We start from the raw sequence: 20055 nt of genomic DNA, 5'->3' as shown, positions 1-20055 counted from the left end.
GCTCGAGGTGGAAGAAGGGCTTTATGCCCCTCGCACTTGTAAAAGCTAGAGCGCTAACCGCTCGCAGACCGGAAGTGTGTCTGGCTCTTGCCTGTCCGCCCTCCGCTCAACGGTGCTAGTCACCGAGTTGGAACGAGGCGTGCAGGCTGATGATTGAGCCCAGACTCCTTGGAAGTGTCAATGCAGATAGGTAAATAAAATGACAATAATGCCAAGTGATAACGTTTTTAAAATATGTCCGTTTTTAAAATTGCCACGATAATTCTGACAGTTCATGCAGTCATGCAGCCTTTTACACAGCAGTAACGCTAGCTTGTTCTAAGAAGCGGAAAGGGGAGACTCTGCCACCGTCTCTGCCTTTACCGCAAGCGCCCGCTGCTCCTTCCTGCCTTTATGCCCCTCGCACTTGTAAAAGCTAGAGCACTAACCGCTCGCAGACCGGAAGTGTGTCTGGCTCTTGCCTGTCCGCCCTCCGCTCAACGGTGCTAGTCACCGAGTCGGAACGAGGCGTGCAGGCTGATGATTGAGCCCAGACTCCTATTCTTTGCGGATAAATGAGAACGTGGGTGGATAAGAAGAAGGTTCCCTTTACTTAGATGTTGAAGTTTGTGAGAAGGTGAAAGAAGGGTAAAGCAGTTGCGTCTGGCAACATTAAAATTTGGTGGGGTGCGATACCCCAAAACCTCACCATATATGTTGCACTTCCTGGCCTCCGTCCAGTGTCTCTCTTCTCGGCGGAATTCTGGTGTCCTTGCACAGGAAAAGGGAGGACTTCCTTCCTGCTTGTGGAAGGCGAATCCAACCAATCCTTGAGCTGCTCTCATACTGTTTTCAGCATGAGAGCAGCTCCCGGATTGGTTGGAGCAGGCTAACCCAGCGCTCCTTTTGAGGCTGGGGGCCTGTGCCAGCAATCCCCAGGCTGTTTCACAGCCCTTGGATTGCTGGGTCACAGTGAGCTTGTTGAGTTGGCCGTCGCAAGACAGACGGCCAATCCGATATGTGCAATGTAGACCAGTGCAGTTATACGCCATGCGTAGGATTCAGGCTCGCCCTGTACACAGCACGAGCAGTGGCAAGGTAAAATGGCATTGACATACCATTTTATTTATTTGTGTTTGCCTGCTACTCTCGGAGTAGGCGGGGGGACTCTCCTCCGCTCTTTAGGAGGAACTGCACCTGGAGTAAAATAAATTGAAAGCAGAATATAGTGGCAGTAAAAAGGTCAGTGTGCCCAAAGATACTGTTGGTTGTTGGTTTCACATAAGAGATCTGATGAGGGAGGAAAACTAGAATCAAATTTGAGGAATATGGTGAGAGTGCACTGTTTGTGTTGGCATGCTGTTAGAATCTTTGGGAATGATTAGTGGAATCCTCTCAAAAAAAATCAATATTATTTCCTGTCTAACGTTGTCTACAGTAGAGCCAGATTTTTATGAAAACCTTCTAATTGCAAGCAATTGAATATAACCTTTAGTTGCTCCATTTCCACTGTTCAAACCAGGGACAGAATGTTAGGCTGCGGTTGGTAAGTTGTCTAAGCATTCCCATAAGCAAAAAAGACCATGCCAGTCTAGCCAAATTACTTTATCTCCATTTGCTCTATTCCTTCATTGGGAAATATATATAAAACATAGATTTGTATCCTTGCTAAATACCGTTCATTCTGCTTCCTGTAGGCATTCAAGCTGTGACTGTGAACCTGGAAGCTGAGAGTGTGCTGGTAGATACATCACTGACAGCTGAGGAGGTTCAGGATCTGATTGAGAGTACCGGCCGCCTGGCAGTGCTGAAAGGCATGGGAAGCACCACCCAGAGTAAGTAGAGTGGACTAACAGACGAAACGGGGATGCCTTATTGGGGCAATAACCCTTTCTGCCTAATTGTGCTTAGCAGAACCCAAAAATGTTAGTATTGGATTTTACCACATAAGGTATAGTACATCCTGTTTTGTGTCTGCAAGAGTAGCAACTGATTTGCAAAATGATGGAGGTCCACTTAATAAATGGGGATTGTAACAGATCTTGCTCTTAAAGAGATCAGAATCTTTTTTTCAGTAGGGTACCCAATGTATGTGTGTGTGGGTGGGCATTGAAGGATTTACATCACTAGCCTTATATGAAGTTGCTTCTGTATCTGACCTACAAGAGTAACAACTACACTGAACTTAAAGAGTCAATAAATGCTGGTACGCTGTGTTCTGAAAGGGAACTGTGCCAACAACATTTTTATTATTGCACCCGTGCAAAAAAACTACCTATCTATAATACTGAATTCATGTTTTAATATTCACAGAAATATCCCACATATGCTGCGCTCCTTAACTGATTGATTATTTTAGTGTATATGTGTATGTTATTTGAGTTGGTCTCTGTACCTTATTTTAGTGTACCTTATTTTAGTGTACCTTATTTTAGTGCATCTGTGCATGTTATTTGAGTTGATCTCTGTTCCTTATTTTAGTGTATCTGTGTATGTGCCCATAACTTTCTAATGGTTTTATGCTTTTCTTCCTCACAATTTTCATTTAGTTTAACTTGATTTCCCAGTAACTTTCCCTCACAATGGAGCCTGTGCAAGGAAAGTGGGGTGGCTGGGCCCTGGATTTGTTCCCTGTTAACTTTACCCGTCTGTTTGTTAGGAAACTCTCACTCGCGCTACGGCGCTGGCGTGTACACACGCCCACCCTCTTACGGAGGGATATTTAAATTGGGCTGTAGCGCAGACGCACAGCTGGCGCACCAAGTGCAAGCCCGCCTGTGTCTGGACCGAGCCCAGTACCGGAACCTCTGCCGGTTTTAATGTACATCCCAATACGAATATCAGATACTCAAGTAAGGAGCTACTTGCCCTCAGAGGATCCACTAAAGAGTGCCCCTGTTTTAATTTGCACTCCCTTTGGTTTGGAAATACTGCTGGCTGCAAGTCATGTGGTTTTTCTTTGGTAGCCCCCTCTCCACCACTAAGCCTCCCCGCACCTTGCTCACAGCGCAGGTCAATCCTTATCCCTCTTTGTACCATTGTGCACTCATAAATGCCCAGTCCCTGGTTATACACGCCATGGAAATGGCTATTTTTATTGAAACCTACCAAATTGACATCATGTTTATCACAGAAACATGGGCCAATTGAACCTCCACCCCTGATGTGATTACTGCAATTCCCCCAGGATATACCATTTGAAGACTAGACCAAACCCTAAGAAGAGGGGGCAGACTCTGAATCATTTACAGGGATCAGATCAGGGCTAGATTCCCAGCCACGTCCAATAAAGAGTGTGAATCCCTATCTTTCTGGATCGAACTCACAAGAAAATAAATCCTTTAGAGAGCTGCCTATTTACCGCCCACCCGGACCACAAAGTAGGTTTCTAAATACTGTTAGCACTCTCCTGGAAGGAGGCATCTGTAATTCAGACGTCACAAGTCTGGGAGATTTGAACTTCCATCTAGACTTAATTGAAGAGAAAGACACCAGGGACCTCCTGGAAACTATGAATGATTTTGGGCTTACTCAGCTGATCCAGAATCCCATCCACATAGCAGTCCACACACTGGATACCATCCTTAGCAACAATGACTCGCTCACTAGATTAGACATTTTACCCCTTGCATGGTCTGACCATTCCGCTATTCTTTTTGAACTAGAAATCAATAAAGATACTCCAGTTATCAACAAGCAAAAGGGTCTGATCTCTATCCAGCATGGAAGAACTTAAACTTCAGCCAACTTCGGATGCAGCTTTTAGAAAGTATGCCTCCCTCCTCTCCAGACCCTGTAAAGGCCGCCCCGAATTACTCAAACTGGCTATATGCTACTTTTTCACAACTAACTAGCTCCTCCTAAAGCCGTCACACAAAAGAGGAGCCAACCCTCGGAGCCTTGGTACTCAGAGGCTCTTTGACTAGAAAAACAAAATTGTAGTCGACAAGAGAGGAAATTGAGACTTAACTATGAAGCTCATGAGAAGGAACTGTACAGAAGTACTCTGCCCAAATACAAAACTCTCCTGGCCAAAGAAAAAACGGTGTACTTTACGTCCCAAATAGAATCCTCGAAAAACTCCCCTTGGGAGCTCTTCAGATTATAAAAAAAAGAACAAAACCTCCTGCAGCTAAAGAAAATAATAGTGGTCAAATCTTCTGTGATAATATAGCTCAATACCTCAGAAACAGGGTGGACCAAATCTACAACCTTTTTAGTGCCTCTGGGAACAACCACCTTATCCAGCATCCTGTTAACCAGTTATGGAGGTGAATTATAACAAACCTCTCCCTTTAGAATTGCTTAGTTTCAACCCAGTCTCTACAACTCAGGTGCAGCATCTTATTCAGACCACTAAATCTGGATTTCCAACTGACCCTTGCCCTCCCGCAGTGCTCAAACAAATTCCTGAACCTATTGCTAAAGTTCTGACGAACATCTTTAATTCTATGTTTGGGTCAGGTTGCTTTCCCGCTTATTGGAAGAATGCTGCTATGATTTCACTCTTATAAAAGCCCAATCTTGATCCGATTTCCCGCCTAGCTACAAACCCATCTCCAGACTTCCTTTCCCTGCCAAAACCATTGAAAACATTAAGAATACTGAATTCACTCAATTTATTAAAGAGCATGATCCGTTAAACCCAACACAGTTTGGTTTTTGATCAGACCACAGTACAGAGACAGCTCTCATCAAAGCAACTGATGAACCTAAAGCTATCCTTGATGAAGGAGGCAATGAAGCTCTGATCCTGCTGGAGCTACCTGCGGCCTTCGATACCGTAGATCATTTAACATTATGCCAGCGGCTAGAGGCTATGAGCATAAAGGGTTCAGCTCTAGACCTACTTAGAAGTTTCCTTAAGGAGAGGGGAAATACAGTGATTCTAGATAACTTCAGCTCCAAACATTCTCGCTACCACGTGGGGTTCTGCAGGAGTCCTTGGTCAGTCCCACCCTTTTTTAATATATATGTAGCTGAACTCACTCCGCAGAACCAGTTGTTTGGCCTCTTACTCATTTCCTACACAGATGACACACATATTGTTCTATCTGCTGCAAATAAGGCCAAAAACACAAGCTCGCAGCTACACAACTGTATGAAAGAAATCAGCACTTGGATGGACAGTCACTGTCTAAAGTTAAATTCTGACAAGACAGAGGTTATTCTCTTCAGAAACAATACCCACTATTGGACTCCTGAATGCTGGCCATCAGAGATGGGCCCACTCCCAGTGCCAAGCCCCAAAGTTAAAAGTTTGGGAGTGATTCTGGAGTATAAACTAAATCTTGGTAGACAGATCAATACCATCTTATCTACTTCTTATAACATCTAATAACCATCAACAGGTCCTTCCTTACATACCCATCAATTCGAGAAAAACAGTAATGTCCTCCCTCAATTTGATCTCAAATTGATTATTGCAATGGTTTATATATCATCTACAGAAACAATACATTAATAAACTACAGGTCCTCCCAAACTGTGCCACCAGAGTATTGCTCGATCTCCCTAAACATCTTTCAGGATCTTCTGCTATCAAAGAACTACACTGGCTTGCCATCAGGAATCGAATTAAATTTCAAAGCCTCTACCTCACTTTTAAGGCTCTACATGGCTCTGGTCCCGAATTCCTACAAAAAAGCTATCACTTGGTATAGCCCTAACAGGAAACTTGGATCCTTAGGAACTCAGTAAGGGCCAGATGTAGGTCGCCCAATACCGGTCGGTAACGGACGAAATTGCCGAATTTCGGACGTTACCGACCGGTATTTGGCTTTTGAGATGTAGGTGGCATGATTCCTGGATTCGATATTTTACCGAATCGGTAATTTAAGGAATCAGTAAATGACTGAGGGCCAGATGTAGGAGCCCAAATACCAGTCGGTAACGGCCGATTTCGGCCGTTACCGACCGGTATTTAGGAATTGGCATGTAGGGGGCCAATTTTTGCGATTCCGTAAATTTACCGAATCGGTTAATTTACCGAATCTGTAAAATACCAAATTGGTATTTTTACCGATTCGGTAACTTCCAGATGTAGGTGGGATTCTTCTGAGTCCCAAAGGCCTTTCAGATTCGGTATTTTACCACCCAATCCAATTGGGTGGTAAAATACCGAATACAGGTGTGCATGCACATGTGTGCATGCACACCTATGCCATGTGACAGACAGACATGCCCTTAGGGCATGTCTGTGTGCCACATGGCACACATGCCTGTATTCGGGGTGCTAGAGGGTGTCAAAGTGACACCCCCTGCACCCTTGCTGGATTCGGTATTTACCGAATCGGTAAATACCGATTCGGTATTGCCCATTGATTCCTATGGGCTTCAAGGCCCATAGGAATCGATGGGCAATACCGAATCGGTAAATACCGATTTTTACAGAATCGTCATTCAATTACCGACTTTACCTAAATCTCCCTCCTTCATATTTACCGATTCATAAATACCGAATCGGTAAAATTCTGTATTTATGAATCGGTAAATACGAATTAGCTACATCTGGCCCTGAATTCTTAACATACCGATTCGGTAAATTACCGAATCTGTAATGTAGGGAGCACTCAAGTTAGTGCATTCCTGAGTTAAGGATTTGTTATTTACCACCAACTACAAGTTGGTGGTAAATATCGAAAACCTTTGAAAAAGCAAATATTTTGCTTTTACAACAGTGCGATGTGGCAGACATACATGCCCTTAGGGCATGTATGTGTGCCACATGTGCACCCATGTACTATTCAGGGGTGCAACAGGGTGTCAATGTGACACCCTGCCACCCTTGAAAATGTTTCCCCTATTACCGATTCGGTATACTGAATGGCTTCCCATTCATTCCTATGGGCCTCCAGGCCCATAGGAATGAATGGGAATTACCGAATCGGTAAATACCGATTCTTAATTACCGAATCCTACCGATTCGGTAAAATTGACCAAATAATTATCTACATCCCATTTACCTATTCTTAAATACCGAATCGCTAAAATTCGATATTTAAGAATAGGTAAATTGAGATTACATACATACGCCCCTAAGTGACCTCCTTCGGATTCAAGAAAACCAAATTGGGTGGCAGCAGCTTTCTCACCGTAGCCACTAGACTCTGGAGTACGCTGCCTCTCCACAGCAAATCCACTGCATCCTTACAAGTTTTCAGGAAACTTCTTATGTTGATCTCTGTAACTGTGCTATGATTTACTTAGAGTTTTTAACTTTCAATTTTAAATAGGTAAATGCTATATTGTATGATATGACTGGTGTTCTTCATGGAATCCAGGGTAACAGTAACTATTCTAGTAAATTATGTTACTGTTATGTTCTGATTATTTTCCATTCTTAACCTGTAAGTTTTCCTGCAACCCAATGAAAATTTCTGCAATGGATGTTTTAATTCAGTTTTGCGTGCCAGTACTATGCATGAATGTATTGACCATACACCGCATGCCCCATCCCTGTGTATATCCTCACCACTTGCGTTTTTGCCATTAACTGGTGAATATCGAAACTTGTTTCTATATTCGCCAGGAATTTCTTGATCAGTATCTAGCTTTTCTTCCCGTCTCCTACCTTCCCGCACTCCCCCCTTCATGGCCTTCTTTACAGGTGAAGGCTACATATTTTATTGTTGTTTTGTATCTTGCTGCATGTATTTTTGAGACTACAGAGGAGTGCTTTATAACAAATACGGTGCTGGAGCTAGTCTAGTTCCAAGTTGACAGAGTCATCTCAGAGCTCCCTTTCTTTACCTTCCCCTCTGTCTTGCCTGCATGACACCAGCTGACCTAGTGGGCTGGGTGCCGTGGCATCGGACACCTAATATGGATAAGCGACTCGAGGCAGAGAGATATCCCCAGTGTTTTACAGCACGAGACTCTGGCCTATCCCCCCTCTGCCATTTCTTGTGGGTAGTGTAAGCTGCAGTGGTGGTGGCGACCTTCCCTTGCTTTGCATCCATGTTTTGGGTGTGCGATGTTTGTGCCCTCCTGGAGCGAGCAGAGGTGCAAGGGAAATGCTGGTGGTATTCTCTGTGATACCCAAAGCAGAACCAGAGCCACTGGCATAATTATGGGCTTCCTGATGTAACCAAAGCAGGGGAGAAGACCCCTGGAGAAGACAAAGACTTCAGAGCCTCCAGTGGGGCACCCTCTGAATATGCGAGAGCCTACAACTGCCTTCTTTGGGCCAGCACACACCACCTGTTCATGGACAAAGGGTGGATCAGCATCCCTGGGACAGTTTTCAACATCTCCCGATCTTCTATTGGGAAGAAAGTTAAGAACTTTGACTTTGCAGGCCCGAGAGTTTGGATTGGCGCAGTGTCAGAATGGAAAAGGGACAGGTAAGATTGCTTTAACTAGAAATTGGTTATAAGGTTTAAAGAAGACCGTACTCCGGCTCTTACATGTGTGGCGGGGGAGTGAATGCTGTTGAGCTACATTAATGCTTAACTTTGTAATCCCAACTGCTGGGATCGGAAGAACACTCCAGCAGTTCAGATCATATAGTGTAGGATAGGAGTGGAGCGGCACAGCCGTGGGAACATTAGCCTAGAAATAGAACAGTATTCTAATGTACTATCTGTAGACTATTAAACCATGGCCATTTAAAGAATTGCCACAACGCTGAAGACTTTTCCTGGCAGCATACTCACACATCTCGAGGGAAACATACTACCTGCCTGTAAACATGACTGAGCCAGCCATATTGGTCTTTGATGACACAGTGATTTCCAATAATTTTACAGTTTTGATAGACACAAATTTGATACAGTCCTTCGCCCACATGAGCTTTTGGTAATTATTGACACATATGAAGTGGAACCAAATAAAAACAACGCTCCACGATACAATCATGACTGGGTACCTCAGGGCCTCATCCCTGATACTGATCAGTGAGCCACGCATTTTCCTTGATTTGACCTTCGGCAAGGAATGGTCATTCATTGCCTGAAAATGCACTAGAGACTGGCTGGTTGTGCTAATAAGAAACACATCCAAGTTCATTTCTGATACAATGCTGATCCAGACAAGCGAGAATAATCTAAGAGGAGTGGTCCAGGTATCATCTTTAAAGAAAAGGCTGGATGAAATCAGTAACGATATGAACTACACAGGAAGTTCCCGACTAATTCGAAAATAAAAACTGCAGAAGGATGTCTGAAAAGTCGGTTACGAGAGCACTTCCCCTACTCTACAGATGAGTACTAAACAACCAATACCATCAACCATACACACAGAAGCAAGGGAACAGAAGGAGACCAATGCCCCAGAACTGGTCATTCATTTCCGACGACAAGAGTACTAGCAGTGATGAAAGTACACCCATTTGCAACCCCCCCCCCCACCCCCCCGCCAGGTTTCCCATTTGGGGTTTGGCCAAGCCTGTACCAGCAATTCCCGCCTATATTTCCATTCGCACAAGGAAGAGACAGAGGAAGGGACTGAGAGAAACAAAAAGACAGCTAAGGGTCCAATGGTCTAACGAATCCAAGATAGTGACAAGGAGCAAAGCGAATGACAACTTACCAGTCTCAAACAAAACAACCTAGTAGTCAGCCTTATTACAACCATTCTATCTGAGATTGAGATGCAAGTCAAGTTAAAATAAGCTTTATTCGGCCATGAAGACATAAAAAATACACAACACAGTTATACAAAGCGCATATAAACAATACAGATATGCTATAAAATATATTTAAAATAGTGCAAAACAAACACAAATCCCTGTTGTGTGTCTTTCCTAATAGAGGACCAAATTAAACTGATGACAGCATGACAGACACATTCTGAGACTGCATATCTACAGTCAAAAGAACGTAAAATGGAGCGTACATTTTTGTTCCTAGGAACAGAATAAAAACTGCACAAGAACATAAAATGTAATCAACATTGCTGGCTAGTACCATTACAAGGGCAACAAGGTGGGAATGGAAACCAACTGCCCTGTAGAGGGTAAGCAACCAAAAAATGAATGAGGTTCAACCTGAAAAGCGTTAAATAAAATCGGTGCTTTGAGTTAGGGATCCACTCCAAATAAGATCCGGGTTGTGCCGGAATAACAATCTCCATGTAAGAGCTCACCGTAGCCATCGCTGAGAATTTTTTTAGATTGATTTAAATTACTATTACATAAAAAAGGGAACAAATCAAGCCTTCTAATTACTATCTACCTCAGTAGGAGAATAAAAAAATTGTGGTACACCCTGGTCTGTGAAGAATTTTTTAACATAAGCCAACCGAGGGATGTTGTTACCATGGTCTAAAGTGATGCAGTCAGTCAGGAAAAGGCTGGAAAAATTTGTGAAGGAAGAACTCCAGATTTTTACCCAGAGTAAAAGGGGTGCAAATTTAATTGTGTCCTCAATATGACACGTTGACCTCAATATGAGTGATAAATTTGGACGTATCCTTTGGGACTGGCAATAATCTAGAAATTAATTTGTTTTCCACCTTTTGGAAAAGGGTAGAGTTGGCATACCCTCAAACACCATAAGTTCACAAAGAAAGACACTTTATAGGGTGATTAGATCCCTTATTGGTTTTATTTTAGTTTTTTGACAAACAAAAAGATTGCATCAATCGCATTACACAGTTTAAGCACTTGTTGGGTCAATAAGTTATCCCAGTTAAAATTAGTGTCCATTACAATCCCTAGATAATCAAAGTTTGAAACTTTCAGAATAGGAGTCTCATTGATTGTAAATCTACGTGAGCGAGTATTCCTAGGGCCAACCATCATAATAAAAGATTTAGTGTGATTGACCTTCAAACCTAAGTTGATCGTAAAATCATTAAATACATTATTCTTTTTTTCTTTATAAAACTTTTTATTGGATTTTGCATTTCACAAATTGACATATAGCAAACATTTGCATCTGTGATATATAACACTGAGCTAGTGCTAACATTGAACAGAATGGCGGTGGAGGATCTGATCCCGAATTGAGTACCGGAGATAGGGAAGGGGGGGATTTTGCACCTCACTACCGCCTGTGAGATCGGGAGGTATGTAGGATACAGTCAATGGATTAGGGACCGCAGTTCTTTGGCGTATGCCACAGTGTCCATGTCCCTTCCTCCCATGCATGAAGTTAGAAAATGATAATCCAAAGTCTAACTGGAACCGGGGGTCGAAAAAACCCAGGGAAAATGTAGGGTGGGGGGGGGGCAAAGGGGACGTAGCTGGCGGGGAGCCAGAACGAAAACGTGGCTCAGCAATTGCGCAAACCCATTAAAGTGGTTCCTGTATGGCGGTGACGCATAAGCAGAACAGAAGCCTAGTGATGGGGTGATGCGGTGCGGGGGGAGCGTGCGCAGATTGGTGCGAGGTCGTGGGAGCCCGGTGTCTCTTGTGGCGCCTGTGCTGGGGTTGCGCTCGTCGTTTGTGTTTGCTGGAAGGTATGAAGGAGTGTCGCCCACTCAAAGGAGATGGGTCTCCGGCGAATGCCACGAGCCTACTTCAAGCAAATAAGGTCTTCTTCAGCCGCTGCCCATTTCTTCACTGCCCCCCACCACGCAGCCCAAGGGGGGCCCTCCGCCGCGCGCCAATGCATTGCTATGCTGCGCTTAGCCAACAATATGGCTAGAATTGCAAATTTGGTCTCTACTTTCTTGCGTTTGTTTCGCTTAAAAATGCCTAGGGCACAAGCCTCCCATGTGTGAATATTTGCGAGGCCGGTGACTGTCCGCAGAGTGGTATGGACCATCACCCATAAGGTTTGTAGTTTGGGGCAAGTCCAAAACATATGGCAAGTCCAAAACATGTGCATGAATGGGGCGACTGGCGTGTTACAGCGGGGGCATTCAAAGTGGGAGGCTGGGTAAAAAAGCTTGAGACGCGCCGGTGTGAGGTAGGCGCGGTGTAAGATGTTGAATTGTACATTTTTAAATGGCTGGTTACGGGACACCTTTTTATGATGCTCTAGGGCCTTTCGCCATTCCCCATCATGAAGGTTGCGCCCTATGTCCTCCTCCCATCGGAGCCTGAGGTTCGACAGGGATATCTGGGTGAGTTCTATAATGGATTTGTAAATCCATGTGATCTGGTCTCTGCCCGCCCCCATATGAAGTAAAGTGTGTATTACCGGGTGCGTCACAGGTTCCCCGTTCCGTAGATCCCACGTGCGTCTGCAATCTGCCATTAGTTGCCGATGTAGTAGGAATTGGCCAGCTGGCAACCCTCTATCTTCGGCTAGTTCCGCAAATGTGGCTAGTTGGCCGTCGATACATAAGGCCTCCATTTCAACGAGTTGGAGGTCAGTCCAGACGCGAAGATCTCTCGCCGTATAGAACTCGCGCCCTTTTGGGAGGCCCACCAGCGGGAGCAGTGGAGAATAAGCCGGCGTCCCTTTGGACATGCGATGGACCCGCATCATACAGGATCGAGCTGCCTGGACCAACATTGGGTAAGCCGGGTTGGGTCTCGTGCCCGGGAGAAGCAAGCGCGTTACCTCCGGGACCGCCAGCTGCCCGTCTAGGGTTGTAGTTTCTCCTAGTTGCCGCTGTGCCGTCCAGCGTGACAGCCACTGTAGCTGCGCCGCCAGGAAGTAGGCTTCGAAGGACGGGGCGCCTAGCCCACCCCTATCACGGGGCAGCTGAAGGATCGAGAGGCCCACTCTACTGCGGCCCTGTCCCCAGACCAGTGAGATTAGTAATTAATTTAATTCACGGAAGAAGGATCGCGGTGGGACCACTGGGATGTTAGCGAAGTAGTAAAGGAGCCTGGGCACCATAATCATTTTTGACAGGGCAGGCCTCCCGATTGGAGCCAGGGCCAGTGTTTTCCAGAAGACCACCTGACCCTTAAGGCCTCGGAGGGCTCAGACATGATTTCCCTCCAGAAGATCTCGGTGGTCATGATAAAGTCTGATCCCCAAGTATCACGGGGGATCCCCAGTCCACGTCAGAGAGGCTTCCCCAAGACGGACCCCCCTGGGCTGGAGGTTCGGTTGCAAGGGGTAGAGAGAGGATTTCTCCCAATTCACTCGCAATCCCATAGCCCTTTCGAAGTCTGAGAGTGCGGCTCAGATAGTCGTGAGGTCCGAAGCAAAGTCTCTGATATAAATGAGCATAGAGGAAAACACAGTGTACGCGGTTCCCTAGCGGAATCCCCCAGTGGTGGCCCAGTTCCCGTAGGCGGACTGCCAGTGGCTCCATAGCAATGGCAAAGATGACAGGGGACAGGGGGCAACCCTGGCGTGTCCCGCGCATTATCGGTATTGGAGGGGAGACCGAGCGGTTTATTCGCACCCTAGTGGAGATGTCGGAATATAGTAAGCGCGTAAATGCAATGAAGTGGGGTCCTATTCCTACCTTCTGAAGTACCTCGAACAGGTACTGCCACGCCAGGGTGTCAAACGCCTTCTCGAGGTCCAGGATAAGGCAGGCAGCCCGCAGGAACCGATGTCGAACTCCATCCTGGACCTGGAACAGACGTTGTAGATTTTGGGAGGTATTTCTCCCAGGGACGAATCCGCTCTGATCCGGATGGATCAGCCTGGGAAGTAGGTCTGCCAGTCTGTCTGCTAGGATTCGTCCTAGGATTTTGATGTCCGTGGTCAGCAGGGCAATGGGTCGGTAGGAGGTACGGAGCAGTGCGTCCCGATCTGGTTTGGGGAATGTCACCAGGAGAGATTCCCGCATGGATTGGGGGAGCAGGCCGATCTCCAATGCCTCCCGGAAGACCGCGTAAACCCGGGGGGCCAATTGCCGGGAGTAAGTGGCATAGAGCTCCACCGGAAAACCGCCATGGCCCGGTGCTTTGCTGAAGTTTGATCTCTGTCACTGTAATCGGGGCATCGAGTGAGGTGCGCTCTTTGTCTGTGAGTTGGATTATCGTGTCCGCGCTCAGTAGGTGTCGGATGTGAACCTCCCGGTCTGGCATTGGTTCCCTATATAGTACAGTATAGTAGTCGTAAAAGGCGGATATGATATCCGCTTGTGCATAGACAATATCCCCTGTGGCGTTGCGAATGCCAGTGATCGGCTACGTGTGGGTATCCTGGCGGATGAGCCATGCCAGCAAAGCGCCAGCGCGATCCCCCTCTTTATGGGCTCGGGTAGTGTAAGCTCGAGAATTTTAACGCCGCAGGTCTGCACAGGCCTCCTCATATTTGGTTTTGGCTTCCGCCAAGGGCAAGGGGAGGACCTCCCGTCTATCCTCCGCTTTAGATAACTGCACAACCCGCCGCCTGAACTGCCCTTTCCAAGGTCTGCTTCACGCCCGTGATTTGGCGAATACAAGCCCCCCGCAAGACCACTTTGAAAGCGTCCCATAGGGAGCGAGACGCCGCGGTGCCACTGTTTTCGGCAAAGTAAAGGCGAATGGTGTCGATCTGTTCGTGTTGGAACACCGGGTCTAAAAGGCAGTCCCTGGGGAGGCGCCATGTAGGTATCGGTGGTGTGGGTGGGCGCCATGCAAGGGATACTGTGTGCGCATCGTAGTCCGACACAACCCTGCCTAGATAATCGGAGTGGGCAATGCGCGTCAGAAGAGATCGTGCACATAAGAATCGATCTAATCGGACCCGCAAGTCTTGCGGTATCGAATGGAAAGAATATAATTTGGTGGCTGGGTGAATATGACGCCAAGCATCCGTGAGTGACCAATGGGTCACCCAGGCAACATGGTTTGGTCTGCATTCGGGGCATAATTGCTGCCTACCAGGATGGGTTGTCCGTCTAAGAGCCCCTCTAGCAGGGCATAACGGCCCCCGGGATCTGTCCGCCTGCTAAGTTCACGAAAGGGGACTCCGGGCCGAATCCAGATGAGCGCACCTTTTGCGAAGGCAAAGTACGTGGTACCACAGAACAGGCCGCCACCATTTCCTCTGGAGTTTGCCCAGTTCCTCCCCAGTAAGGTGCGTTTCCTGAAGGATGATAATCTGCGCCTGCTGCCGCTTAATGTATGCATATACCGCATAGCGCTTCCTGGCCATGTGCATCCCCCCTCACATTAAGGGTGAGAAACTTCACGTCTACATGTGCCATAATGGTCTCAGTGTCGCGACATACCTGCGCGCAGCGGCGGGTGTAGTGGGGTCCCCCATCTGCGTCTGTTGAACTGATTGCGCAAAGCTGTAGAATGTCGTGAGTGTACGCCCCTGCCCTACAAATAGGAGGTATCGGAAGGTCATGGGTATCAGGGATGGGGAACTAAGAACTGGGGATGGGAAACTATCCCAATACAGGGGACCTATCGCCGAAAGCGATACGTCCAAACTAGCCCTCCACGTAAAGGAGAGTGGTAACGAACAATCAACAATCATGGGGTGGTGGAGTGTGCATGCGAGAATGGTCCTCGACGGACTGTGTAGGATTAATGTACGTCAAGGGTCTCTCCGTAGTGGAGAGTAGTGCCGTGAATGTGCCCTGTGGCGAGTAGTAGCCTTGCAAGGGGGGGGGGATCCCCGGACCTCCCAGGGAGGTGTGGCCTCCTATGTGAATACGGGGTGTCAGATATCGGGGGCCCTTCGGGGGATACACCTTCTGGTGAGTTCACTTGTCCATTAACTGATAAGATCCGCTGTCTGAGGTGTCACCCGAGGGAGGGTGACCGAGTCCCCCTTGGATGATGTGCCGTCGCTGTCGTCTTCCCCCGCAGAAGAGAACAATCGCGGGGCCCCATTCAGGTCGTCCGATCGTGGCGAGGCCTGCAGTGACGAGACTGTCTGGAGGACATCCCTGCGTTCCTGCATTATGCGTTCCAAGTCTGAGGAGTCGACCGTGAGACTGCGCGCTCTAAGAGGTCTATTCGCACGACGCCGGGGTTGACTGCGTTTCTTGGGTCGTGGCGCCCTTTGTCCCCGACTCGGTTCAGGACCCGGTCGTGGTAGTCGCGGGCAATGTAGCTTTGCCCAGTCCAGTGCCTCCTCCCCGCACGTGAAAAAGAGAGTAGAGCCCTTATAGATGATGCGAAGCCGAGTGGGGAACAACAGGGAGTATTGAATTTCATTTGCCCGAAGGCGACGCTTTACGTCCAAGAAGAGTGACCTCTGCTGCTGCACTGCCCTGGCATAGTCGGGGAAGACCATCACTTGTTTGTCGTCGACACGGAGAGGGCCAGAACGTCTCGCGGCCCTGAGCACTGCGTCCCGGTCTTTGAAATGCAGGAATTTAGCCAGCATCGGGCGAGGCGGTGCTCCGGGAGGGGGCCGATGCGCCGGCACCCGGTGGGCGCGTTCAATGGAGAAGAACGCCGACCAGTCGGTGTCCGGAGTGAAGGATTTCGTCCATGCCTCCATATGGCCCACTGGATCCTGCTTCTCCACTCCCTCTGGCAGGCCCTGGACCCGGATGTTGCAACGCCGAGAACGCCCCTCCAAGTCGACCATGCGCTCCTCTATGGTGGACAGGCGAGTCAGGACATCTCCGTCGTCTGCTGATGGTCCTTGACCATCGGTTGTAGATCCGTAAGTATTTTCCTCCCATCGGCGACCCTGTCCGCTAATTTCCGGTGGTCATCTTTGACTAGTGTGAGGTCTGTTGCTAGAGCGCCCAGCCGTTCCTCCATGGATATTCGGGATTGTTCAATGACGGCCAGGACGCGGTCCAGCTTGACCAAAATTGATTGGTCCGGCGGGGGTGTAGACGATGCGGCGCCCATCTGGTGGTGGGGCATATTCTCTGGCACAGTCTCTGGCACAACCGTGGTTTGCGTATGCCTAGGTTTCCTCATGGGGCTGGTGAGGGAGGCTGCGTGGTGCTGTGGTCGCGTGCTGTGGAGATCGGGCGGGTTCAGTAGGAGCGGCTCCTTCCACAGATGGGGGGGCGAACGGGTCCTGACCCCGGTTCCAGTCACTGATGGGGGCACCCACTGTTATGGAGGAGCTTCTGGATCCGGGTGCAACGACGTCCCCCCGCTCTCGCCTCCTCACTGAGCATTAGACAGGCGCCCTGCGGGGTATCAATGTCCCAGGGGTCGGACTAATTTCTCCACCCTTCACACCGACTCCAGTGGTGCCCAGGGCAAAAAGTGCTGTAGGAACCGACCCCACCCGGCCCCTATGGATCCAGCGGTTTGAGCGTGGAGTGCCGGGAGACGATGGAGCCTCTTCCCGTGCAGTCAGTAGCGCACTAGGCCGCCATTGCAAGGTCAGGCAGGCAGCCGGCGGGGTCTCAGTAAGGCGCGGGATGGCTGTACCCCCCCCCCGTATACAGCAATCCCGGGGGGGGGTTTGCCCTCCTCTGTGTCACCTACCACAGGGCGTTCGTTGTTTCCTGGCCCGCCACGGGGTGTGCGGCGAGTGCCGGCCGCCACATTGGGGTCAGGCAGCCCCGGTGCTGAAGGCGCCTTCACTGTCCTGCAGCGGGGTGATAGGGCTGCTCCGCGTCCTCCAGTCGCCTCCCGATGGTACTGCCTTCCTCCGTCGCCCTGTTCAGCCGCACACAGGCGGCCTAGCCTCCCGGCACCTTCTGCTACGCTGGATGTGGCAGGCCCCCAGGACTAGGTCGCCGGTCCTAAGGCGCGCCGCGCCGCTGCTCACCCCGGGGGTCCGGTGCTGATGGTGGGGGCCGCCGCAATGTCTGCGCGGCTCAGGATCTCTCGCTGGTCAAGCCGCCATCATAAAGGCTCAGCCCTCAAGCATTAGGCTGGGCTGGGCGCGGCCGACATTTTGTCGTCGCCTCGCGGGGGAGTCGTCCCGCTCCAGCACCGGTTTCACCCCGAGATCTGCTCCGTTTCGGGGTCGACACCACTTCGTCGGGCTCAGCAGGGGTTCTGGTCTCAGGAGCGGCAGAAAAGGTTGCGGAATGACGCTGTAGAACGGATCCGTCCCGCCGAGGAGCCTCAGCAGTGCACGTCCACCATCATGGCCCTCTTGGCCACGGCCCCAAATCATTAAATACATTAAGTAAATGTTGCAGCCCGTTGACTAGTGCTAGTACTGGCCCATCTCCTATTCTAGGCAGATCCTGTCCATTTGTCTGTAAAAACCTCTCCAAGGAATTAATATAAAAAATCAATAAAAAGGATGCAAGCATGCACCCGTTTCTAACCCCCTAGCTGACCTTAAAAGTAGATGTGCGCTTCTCGAAAGGATCATATATATCGGACCTGTGCCAAAGTGTCCCAGTACAGTTGTTTTAAAAGTTCGATTATGGCAGTATAAACCCCAGCACCATTCATCAGAGTCCACAACCTACACCTGTCCACAAGGTTAAAAGCACTAGACAAGTCCATAAAGGCCAGATGCAAAACGCTGCCTCTGGCCCTTACATACTTCTCTGTGATCAAGAGCTGGTTGAGAGACTATTCGACCATGTCCACACGTGGTCAAAAAACATATTGTACCTCTGACAGAAACCCTCAATCTTCCGCCCATTCCTCCAGTTTCTGGAGGATCACTACCCACAATCTTGACAGTGGAATCCAACAATGACATTGGACGATAACATGTAGGATTTCCTGTGTCCCCTTTCTTAAAGACAAGGACAATGGTAGATCTCCTCCAGGAACTAGGTCATCCCGCCTGGAGAAAGACCCAAACATATTTGCCAGTATAGGGGCCCAAAATGGTACATTGTGACTAAAGACATCTATTGGGACCCCGTCTGGGCCAGGGGTCTTCCCAGTGAAGCTATTTAAAATGGCAACTGTGACATCAGACGCATCAAATGAAAGCGCAGGAAGAAAACAGTCCGTCACTTGGGTGGCAGGGAAATTTGCCTGGCTGGGAGGGCTATTTGAAGGACTAGAGCCAGGGGAACTAAAAATCGCAGTCAAATGGAGCAATCACTCCTCCGGAAAGACGCAAGTCATTAACAAAGGCCTAGGATTTGTGCCCACTCCATGTCTGGGCAAATTTAATCTGAGGCGTGAGCTCGCATAAATGTTTTGTAAGGTGGGATTAAAAGCATTTCTTCAGGATAGCACCATACTCGGATGATCTGAGCCACAGATGGGTAACATGATGCTGTTCTTTCAACCAAAGGTTGACTGAAGATCTCAAATCTACAGCTTCACCTTTTTGGTCCTCCAGCCACGTGCTCTAGCCCATGCTGTGCATTGCTTTGAGATCCAGCCAGTGTCCTGAGTAAAATGGAAGTCTTCGGCTGTGCATGCCTCTGTCTTAGTTACAGCCCGGGTTCCTGATTCTCAATCCACCTACCGCAGTGTTGCCCAATCATACCTAAACAGCTTGTGAAAGTGATCAGGCTATATGGCAGCATTTATCAAGCAAGCCGCAGCCGCCTAGTACCTGAGCTTCTGGTGTCTGCCTAGACTTCAGCTGTTGCTCCCTTGCTGTCTGCTAGTACCATTTCATTTTTAACTGAAACTGCCAGCTAGCGAAGTCATACGATGTTGACTGTCTGGGGAGGGAATTGTACTGCTGGGTTGAGGTACAGTCTGAAGTTTTTTCATCAATCTTAAGTAGGAGTGGTATGACACTTTAGTGGTGTGGTGCCATTATCACTGCCACATGTTTCAAAGTTTTTTAAGTGAAGAGCATGGCTGCCAGGTAACATTATGTTCCATGCAACACCACCATTCAGTCCCGATTTTCTCTCCAATAGCACTTTGCATGCAGAGATTTTTAAGCCAATGAATCTAAATGTATAAACAAAAGTCCCAAGTTCTAGATGTGGTAAATAAATAAATAATACCTCTCTTTTTGAATGCATAAATGAATAACAGATAGCTCAATAAATAAGAGTCAAGATTCGAGGTAGTAGGAGTTTTGCAGGTTTATTACAGCATAAAGGACAGGAACAGGACAACCTGCATAGGAATAGGATGGCAGGGCCCAGCAGCTGCTGGGGCTGGATCTGGGATGAGCGCGCTAACATTTAATAACAATACACGATCATATATACTAAAACAGTTGCATTACAATACATACGATAGGCGTAGCAGTGGGTGTGGTCAATAGCAGTCGCGAAAGATAAGGGTGAAAATGGGTGTAACAGAGGCGTATACATAGACATGTGATGCAAACGTAACAGAATATGTCATGAATGAGGCGGAAACATGGAGGGGGCTACCTAAGGAGCCGGGACCTCTGACCTGATGGTGCGCGCAAGCTGGCAATGACGTGTTACTAGGAGAAGCTGGGGGCTTCGAACTCTGTGCTA

At 48.2% G+C, this 20055-nt stretch overlaps 1 protein-coding gene across 2 annotated transcripts in view; it reads left to right on the top strand.

The window, feature by feature from the left end:
* The window catches only part of CCS (copper chaperone for superoxide dismutase), a 531446-nt gene that overhangs the window by 115047 nt on the left and 396344 nt on the right, over positions 1–20055 (top strand). For both annotated transcript variants that reach the window (XM_078660836.1, XM_078660837.1), the window contains one exon: positions 1677–1814. In XM_078660836.1, coding sequence (XP_078516962.1) covers positions 1677–1814 — 138 coding nt within the window. The remainder of the gene's footprint in view (positions 1–1676; positions 1815–20055) is intronic.

Source organism: Lissotriton helveticus, chromosome 9 (assembly GCF_964261635.1).
Source record: "Lissotriton helveticus chromosome 9, aLisHel1.1, whole genome shotgun sequence".
In the NCBI taxonomy this organism is placed as follows: Eukaryota; Metazoa; Chordata; class Amphibia; order Caudata; family Salamandridae; genus Lissotriton; species Lissotriton helveticus.
Note: the sequence above shows the minus strand (reverse complement) of the source record. Positions and strands in the feature narration are given on the sequence as shown.